This window comes from Saccostrea echinata, unplaced genomic scaffold, assembly GCF_033153115.1.
Source record: "Saccostrea echinata isolate AGI-Se365-2 ecotype Australia unplaced genomic scaffold, CSIRO_AGI_Sech_v1 ptg000004l, whole genome shotgun sequence".
Classification (NCBI taxonomy): domain Eukaryota; kingdom Metazoa; phylum Mollusca; class Bivalvia; order Ostreida; family Ostreidae; genus Saccostrea; species Saccostrea echinata.
Window position 1 is genome coordinate 7,258,642 of NW_026889753.1, and position 8,859 is coordinate 7,267,500.

At 32.9% G+C, this 8,859-nt stretch overlaps 1 protein-coding gene across 1 annotated transcript in view; it reads right to left on the minus strand.

The window, feature by feature from the left end:
• Positions 1 to 183: 183 nt before the first annotated feature.
• Positions 184 to 8,859, minus strand: part of LOC133179292 (uncharacterized) — a 17,642-nt gene continuing 8,966 nt past the window's right edge. The window contains exons 6-8 of the mRNA XM_061314077.1: positions 6,585 to 6,782; positions 6,343 to 6,480; positions 184 to 1,315 (exon numbers count right to left, since the gene is read on the minus strand). Coding sequence (XP_061170061.1) covers positions 1,214 to 1,315; positions 6,343 to 6,480; positions 6,585 to 6,782 — 438 coding nt within the window. The 3' untranslated portion in view covers positions 184 to 1,213. The remainder of the gene's footprint in view (positions 1,316 to 6,342; positions 6,481 to 6,584; positions 6,783 to 8,859) is intronic.

Consider the following 8,859-nt stretch of genomic DNA (forward strand, 5'->3'; position numbering starts at 1 on the left):
AATTATAGATCTATAGACTTCTAACCATTTGAAAACATATGACATGTTACATGCATGTAGTTACTAGTAAAGTTGATTTCCTCAAAGTACACAATAACAGTGCATCGAAGGGACAATATATAAACAATTTGAGAATGTCAATGATGTTGAACCTAAAGTCAGTCATTAATGCAAATATTTGAAAACAATAGAAACTATATTTATTTGCAAACAAGGTAATTATTAACTACCATAGAATTTTAGAAATACTGACATAAAGGTGTATTTGAAATCCCTGTAACATACAATTTATTTTTCATAACCTGCTTCGGTTTAAAAAATTGATCGTACTCAGAGCATGCTCTTGAGTATTGAGTAGGTTGTGAGACATAAACAGCATTAACAGGTGATTGTAGAATATGACTACATAAATATGGAAAGTTGACAATTGAAAAGCTGAGGCCATCTCGTTTGTCATACAGTTTATTTGTAAGTTAATGTTTATATTAATTAAAACATCCAAATAGAAAAAAGATGTGGCAGATGTGTCTTTGATATCGTGTTCACTGCGATATATCGAATCAACCTATGGATGGAAGTATACTATTGTTAATTGATAAAATGTCGTAGATATATCTGAATGTAGAATTAATGTTTTTAATGAGAAATGTTTATAAAGATAAAATAATAAGCGTTGTACGGTAACAAAATTTCTCCGATATGTTATACAGTTTTCGTTTTCATGTAATTGCTTTATTGGACAAATCATTGCATGAACGGTTATTCTTTTTAAAATGAAATTTAAATTAAAAAACATAATCCTAAATAAATGTTTCAAATAAATAAATGCATGTTCATAACACATGTGCAGAAAAATAACACAAGTTATTAAATTAAAATAAACATATGTATCATAAAAAAATGCATACATCTTTATTAAAAATGAAAGGAGTAATAACATTCACTTTGGGAGGTTAATTTCAGGGAAAGGATTGTTCATAAGTTCTTCCCATATGTTACAAATATGGGTTGAAAATTTCTCTGTCATCTGTCTTCTAGTTTCTTAAACGATCGGATCTGAATGTTTTATGCTAAGTAGTAAAAACACATATCTTCTCCACAACATAAATAGGTGGGAGGAGTGGTAATTATAACCCTGACAAGTAATGTACGTCGTCACACAAAGCCACTCATTTAGATCACTATTGTTGTTTTAGTACGTCGTATGCCTTCACTACAATTTATTCATCTCTGTTTTTGAATCCTTACTTTGGTGTTTCTTGTTTAAAATCACACTGAGAATTAGACAGATTACAGGAAGCAAAAGGGACACACCCTAAAACACATGTATAAAAATTAGGTATGAAATTAGCAGTGGTAGTATTAGTAGTACATGTAATGGTTATATATGTAGTAACTAGTAAGTAGTAGTATACGTTATATTTGTGGTATAAATAAGTATAAATAATTATTAGTAATGTTCGGAAGCAATAGTGTATTAAGTTCTACATGTACAAGTACAGTGGCAGTAAATAATAGTTGTTATATGAAGAAGAATTAAATACTAGTAAGTATTAGTCCTAGTAGTAACAGTACTAGTAAGTAGAAGTCGTAGTAGTAACAGTACTAGTAAGTATTAGTCATAGTAGTAACAGTACTAGTAAGTAGTAGTCGTAGTAGTAACAGTACTAGTAAGTAGTAGTCGTACATGTAGTAGTGACAGTACTAGTAAGTAGTAGTCGTAGTAGTAACAGTACTAGTAAGTAGTAGTCTTAGTAGTAACAGTACTAGTAAGTAGTAGTCGTAGTAGTAACAGTACTAATAAGTAGAAGTCGTAGTAGTAACAGTACTAGTAAGTAGTAGTCGTGGTAGTAACAGTACTAGTAAGTAGTAGTCGTAGTAGTAACAGTACTAGTAAGTAGTAGTCGTAGTAGTAACAGTACTAGTAAGTAGCAGTCATAGTAGTAACAGTACTAGTAAGTAGCAGTCGTAGTAGTAACAGTACTAGTAAGTAGTAGTCGTAGTAGTAACAGTACTAGTTAGTAGTAGTCGTAGTAGTAACAGTACTAGTAAGTAGAAGTCGTAGTAGTAACAGTACTAGTAAGAATAAGTCGTAGTAGTAACAGTACTAGTAAGTAGTAGTCGTAGTAGTAACAGTACTAGTAAGTAGTAGTCGTAGTAGTAACAGTACTAGTAAGTAGATGTCGTAGTAGTAACAGTACTAGTAAGTAGTAGTCGTAGTAGTAACAGTACTAGTAAGAATAAGTCATAGTAGTAACAGTACTAGTAAGTAGACGTCGTAGTAGTAACAGTACTAGTAAGTAGTAGTCGTAGTAGTAACAGTACTAGTAAGTAGTAGTCGTAGTAGTAACAGTACTAGTAAGTAGAAGTCGTAGTAGTAACAGTACTAGTAAGTAGTAGTCGTAGTAGTAACAGTACTAGTAAGTAGTAGTCGTAGTAGTAACAGTACTAGTAAGAATAAGTTGAGTAGTAACAGTACTAGTATGTAGTAGTCGTAGTAGTAACAGTACTAGTAAGTAGTAGTCGTAGTAGTAACAGTACTAGTAAGTAGTAGTCGTAGTAGTAACAGTACTAGTAAGTAGTAGTCGTAGTAGTAACAGTACTAGTAAGTAGTAGTCGTAGTAGTAACAGTACTAGTAAATAGAATTCGTAGTAGTAACAGTACTAGTTAGTAGACGTCGTAGTAGTAACAGTGCTAGTAAGTAGTAGTCGTAGTAGTAACAGTACTAGTAAGTAGACGTCGTAGTAGTAACAGTACTAGTAAGTAGAAGTCGTAGTAGTAACAGTACTAGTAAGTAGACGTCGTAGTAGTAACAGTACTAGTAAGTAGAAGTCGTAGTAGTAACAGTACTAGTAAGTAGTAGTCGTAGTAGTAACAGTACTAGTAAGTAGAAGTCGTAGTAGTAACAGTACTAGTAAGTAGCAGTCGTAGTAGTAACAGTACTAGTAAGTAGAAGTCGTAGTAGTAACAGTACTAGTAAGTAGTAGTCGTAGTAGTAACAGTACTAGTAAGTAGTAGTCGTAGTAGTAACAGTACTAGTAAGTAGCAGTCGTAGTAGTAACAGTACTAGTAAGTAGTAGTCGTAGTAGTAACAGTACTAGTAAGTAGTAGTCGTAGTAGTAACAGTACTAGTAAGTAGTAGTCGTAGTAGTAACAGTACTAGTAAGTAGACGTCGTAGTAGTAACAGTACTAGTAAGTAGTAGTCGTAGTAGTAACAGTACTAGTAAGTAGAAGTCGTAGTAGTAACAATACTAGTAAGTAGCAGTCGTAGTAGTAACAGTGCTGGTAAGTAGTAGTCGTAGTAGTAACAGTACTAGTAAGTAGTAGTCGTACATGTAGTAGTAACAGTACTAGTTAGAAGTAGTCGTAGTAGTAACAGTACTAGTAAGTAGTAGTCGTAGTAGTAACAGTACTAGTAAGTAGTAGTCGTAGTAGTAACAGTACTAGTAAGTAGTAGTCGTAGTAGTAACAGTTCTAGTAAGTAGTAGTCGTAGTAGTAACAGTACTAGTAAGTAGTAGTCGTAGTAGTAACAGTTCTAGTAAGTAGTAGTCGTAGTAGTAACAGTGCTGGTAAGTAGTAGTCTTAGTAGTAACAGTGCTAGTAAGTAGAAGTCGTAGTAGTAACAGTGCTGGTAAGTAGTAGTCGTAGTAGTAACAGTACTAGTAAGTAGCAGTCGTAGTAGTAACAGTACTAGTAAGTAGTAGTCGTACATGTAGTAGTAACAGTACTAGTTAGAAGTAGCCGTAGTAGTAACAGTACTAGTAAGTAGTAGTCGTAGTAGTAACAGTACTAGTAAGTAGTAGTCGTAGTAGTAACAGTGCTGGTAAGTAGTAGTCTTAGTAGTAACAGTACTAGTAAGTAGAAGTCGTAGTAGTAACAGTACTAGTAAGTAGTAGTCGTAGTAGTAACAGTTCTAGTAAGTAGTAGTCGTAGTAGTAACAGTACTAGTAAGTAGTAGTCGTAGTAGTAACAGTTCTAGTAAGTAGTAGTCGTAGTAGTAACAGTGCTGGTAAGTAGTAGTCTTAGTAGTAACAGTACTAGTAAGTAGTAGTCGTAGTAGTAACAGTTCTAGTAAGTAGTAGTCGTAGTAGTAACAGTGCTGGTAAGTAGTAGTCGTAGTAGTAACAGTACTAGTAAGTAGTAGTCGTACATGTAGTAGTAACAGTACTAGTTAGAAGTAGTCGTAGTAGTAACAGTACTAGTAAGTAGTAGTCGTAGTAGTAACAGTACTAATAAGTAGAAGTCGTAGTAGTAACAGTACTAGTAAGTAGTAGTCGTAGTAGTAACAGTACTAGTAAGTAGTAGTCGTAGTAGTAACAGTACTAGTAAGTAGTAGTCGTAGTAGTAACAGTACTAGTAAGTAGACATCGTAGTAGTAACAGTGCTGGTAAGTAGTAGTCTTAGTAGTAACAGTACTAGTAAGTAGTAGTCGTAGTAGTAACAGTACTAGTAAGTAGTAGTCGTAGTAGTAACAGTTCTAGTAAGTAGTCGTACATGTAGTAGTAACAGTACTAGTAAGTAGTAGTCGTAGTAGTAACAGTGCTGGTAAGTAGTAGTCGTAGTAGTAACAGTACTAGTAAGTAGTAGTCGTAGTAGTAACAGTTCTAGTAAGTAGTCGTACATGTAGTAGTAACAGTACTAGTAAGTAGTAGTCGTAGTAGTAACAGTTCTAGTAAGTAGTAGTCGTAGTAGTAACAGTGCTGGTAAGTAGTAGTCTTAGTAGTAACAGTACTAGTAAGTAGTAGTCGTAGTAGTAACAGTACTAGTAAGTAGTAGTCGTAGTAGTAACAGTACTAGTAAGTAGTAGTCGTAGTAGTAACAGTTCTAGTAAGTAGTAGTCGTAGTAGTAACAGTGCTGGTAAGTAGTAGTCTTAGTAGTAACAGTACTAGTAAGTAGTAGTCGTAGTAGTAACAGTACTAGTAAGTAGTAGTCTTAGTAGTAACAGTACTAGTAAGTAGTAGTCGTAGTAGTAACAGTACTAGTAAGTAGTAGTCGTAGTAGTAACAGTACTAGTAAGTAGACATCGTAGTAGTAACAGTGCTGGTAAGTAGTAGTCTTAGTAGTAACAGTACTAGTAAGTAGTAGTCGTAGTAGTAACAGTACTAGTAAGTAGTAGTCGTAGTAGTAACAGTTCTAGTAAGTAGTCGTACATGTAGTAGTAACAGTACTAGTAAGTAGTAGTCGTAGTAGTAACAGTGCTGGTAAGTAGTAGTCGTAGTAGTAACAGTACTAGTAAGTAGTAGTCGTAGTAGTAACAGTTCTAGTAAGTAGTCGTACATGTAGTAGTAACAGTACTAGTAAGTAGTAGTCGTAGTAGTAACAGTTCTAGTAAGTAGTAGTCGTAGTAGTAACAGTGCTGGTAAGTAGTAGTCTTAGTAGTAACAGTACTAGTAAGTAGTAGTCGTAGTAGTAACAGTACTAGTAAGTAGTAGTCGTAGTAGTAACAGTACTAGTAAGTAGTAGTCGTAGTAGTAACAGTTCTAGTAAGTAGTCGTACATGTAGTAGTAACAGTACTAGTAAGTAGACGTCGTAGTAGTAACAGTGCTGGTAAGTAAAATTAAAAAGCATTAAATATTAGAAGTACAGTAGTAGCAGTATAGTAGTAGTAGAAGTATTTGCATTATTAGGAGTACTAGTTAGAAGATGAAAGAAGTACTAGACTAATAGCAGTTACTATAGTTTGTAACTAGTTATAACAATAATAAAGTAACACGCAAAAGAAACACAACAAGCAGTAAATTACAAATATCTGAATTTTTTAGTATTTAAAAATAGTAATATTAATAATAATATACTAGTACCTAACATTTTGTGATTCAATGTGGTTTCTATTCAGTGAGTTGTTTGTTTGTTTTTTTTTTTTACACCTTAGTCTTTTATGAAGGAATGAAATAAAGAATATAATATCCAATCCAAAACTTTTATGTCATATTATAATAAATTAAAAGGTATTTCGGCAACTTTTTTGCTTTCCAGTTGGCTTTCTTTCGCTGCATAACAATTCTAACATTAATCATCAGCGGAGTGAGATAACGAGAAAAGTGTTTAAAAGTAGGATCTGTTATTTCAATGATTTTTAATCTAAATTTTAACTTTTCGTCGATTTTAAATGTTCATGTTTTTCATGCACATACATAAATATATGTTGATGATAGAACGGGGCGTCAGAAAAAAAATGTAGGGAATGTAAAATCACTGTTTTAAGTGGTAACATGATCAAGATCTACAAAACTGGATTATTAGTTACGATGTTTATTTGAGTTGTGTGAATCGTTATTTTTATCATTCATATCATTTCTCAAAATCTGAATTTGGATTGCAAAAGTATAACTCATACCTTTATATAACTTAATCTTTTCCAGTATATGGTTACATCCTCCAAGTACTTATTTTGTTCCTTTTGCTTTTCCTTTTGTTGTTGTATATAAACATCCTTTCGTGACTGAAGCTCCTCTTTCACTACTTTAAAACATCCCTGCAATAACAGGCAAGTTAAAACAAGATATTATGAGAAAGTGGATCATCCGATTTCATGAATTTTATTGGCTTTATGTATGTACACTGTTTATTTATTTTTACCTCTTTATAGAAGCCGGACTTTACATATTCGTGGCAAATTCTGTTGGTGTTTGAAGGATTTTTTGCAGAATAACTTTCACAGCAAGTCTTTGGTATCTGCGAGTTTGTTTGCTGACAGTCTCCAGATGTTGTACACCATGGAGTTGTGTCAAAGTCATTCGTGGTAGAGTTTATGGGGTTTACAGCACAACAGTTACGCTGGAAGTATATAAAGCAGCGAGCTTATGAAAAATTAGTAAACTCCACTTGTCAAGCAGAGTTTTTTGTTTCATATTTTTATTTAAGAAAGCTTCTTTGCATATGTCCACTACGGTGAATGGGAACATCTCAAAACTAATTTCCCTTACCAAATTGCTTTGAAAGCAGTAGAACTTCATCAAGTCTGCTGCACCTTTGCAGCAAACATAAGTTTGTCGCTGTAAGATAACTTTCTTAGCTTGTTGGCAGATGAATGCCGCTAGCTCTAATCTTGCGAGCTGCGGGAACTCATGTCTATATAGAGGAACATTGCAAGAAACACACATACACGTACCATTCTGTTGTTTGCAACAGATTTGCAAGAGACATTTTACAAATTGATTGTTTGCAGGAAATTTGCAAGAATAGTAAATACATGTAAGTCGAATTAGCCAATGAAATTCAGATTGTGTTTAGTTCAACACAAAATTTGTAATTTTAAAATATTTGAATGAAAATGAGATTTAAGATGCTGTGTTAGGAAAAGGCACCATTTTGAATGTTTAATTTGTCCAAGGAAGTTCATTTTTGGTGCATACACAACATCTGAGTCATCAGGACAAAGGGTTTCTGCAAACTCTGCTGATAATACGCAGGTAATCCCCCCCCCCCCAAAAAATAATGAAATGTTTACAGCAAGTAATTATAAGCAGCAATGTTTGTCACAGGTTACTCTTACTTGCTATTCTACTTATAAAACATTTAAAGCTTAAACTTGAAAGGGTTATTTTTGATTTGATGTCATGCAGGGTTACGAAATTTGTATATTATAATAACTAGTATATAACTAGCCTTGTCGATGAGAATTAGTATTAGAATGCAAAACTAGACCAATACTTGTAGACATGTTTTCGGTTAAATTATATATCTCAAGACAAGAGTCGTGATTTAAATGAAGAATTTTATGCCAATTATAACAGGATCAGATTACTGTTATCATAAGTAAAAAAAGTATTTATTCTATCGTAGTCTCATTGCATGAAGTCCTTAAACAAATGGACTCTTTTTTACTCAGTATCGTTTTGTAAATTCCCTCTTATTTTTTTTTTTTAAAACTTGCTGAATCTGGAATTTCTTTGTAATCAAATGTGCACTTCCCTTAAAGGAGCTCTATACACTAACGAAAAGACTTTCTGGACTTTAAGAACATTATAATCATTTAAAGATTTACGTATTGAAGTAACCTAATTTGTTTTCGACCAGGAGTACCTGCCATTACCCCCCCCCCCCCCAAAAAAAAACCATTCAAATAAAATGGAGTATTTGTGTACAAAAATTAGCGTTCTTTACTTACATTGGTATACTATATGTGAATAATGCATTCAGATACCCTTCTTAGTCTAATATGAATATAAAAATACTTTTATCTATTAAATTTTGTTTTGTTAATTGTAGATTCCCATTTATTCTATCTTACATTTAAGGGTAGATTACTCTTAGCTGTATAAAATACTCTACAGTATCTCTTGTTTTCCTTCCTCAAACTAGCGTCCTTAGGAATATATCTGGCAGTTCTGTGCCTATTCTTCATTTTTTGTGTTTGTCAGAACGAACCACTTTGAGAAGCATCGATAACAATTTCCCTATAAGGACAAGTGACAGATTTTTTTAAACCATGAAAAATAACAAGATAATCCTTGTTTATATATATGTAAGTAAAATATATTAAATGTTTAATGGCATTTTTTTTTATTATTCAAAGTTCCTCAATTGTGTCTAGTGAAGTGATAAAAAAAAGGGCAATGGCAATAAGGTACAGATTTGAACATCGGACTTCCGGTTGACAAATGGCGGGGTGAGTGGTGTTTTTGAGCTCCTGGGATATTTCCAATTGTAATTACTTTTTCACACGTTTATCTGGAATAAATGTGCAGTATTCAATTATCAATTATATTTGTGTTAGAAATTTTAAGTAATAAGCAGGATAAATGTCACTGCTATTTTAAGAATGACAATTGAATTATAATCACCAATACAATCAGTTAACTTATGATTTAAAACATTCTATGCTTACATCATTTTGTTAAGTATAAGAGTG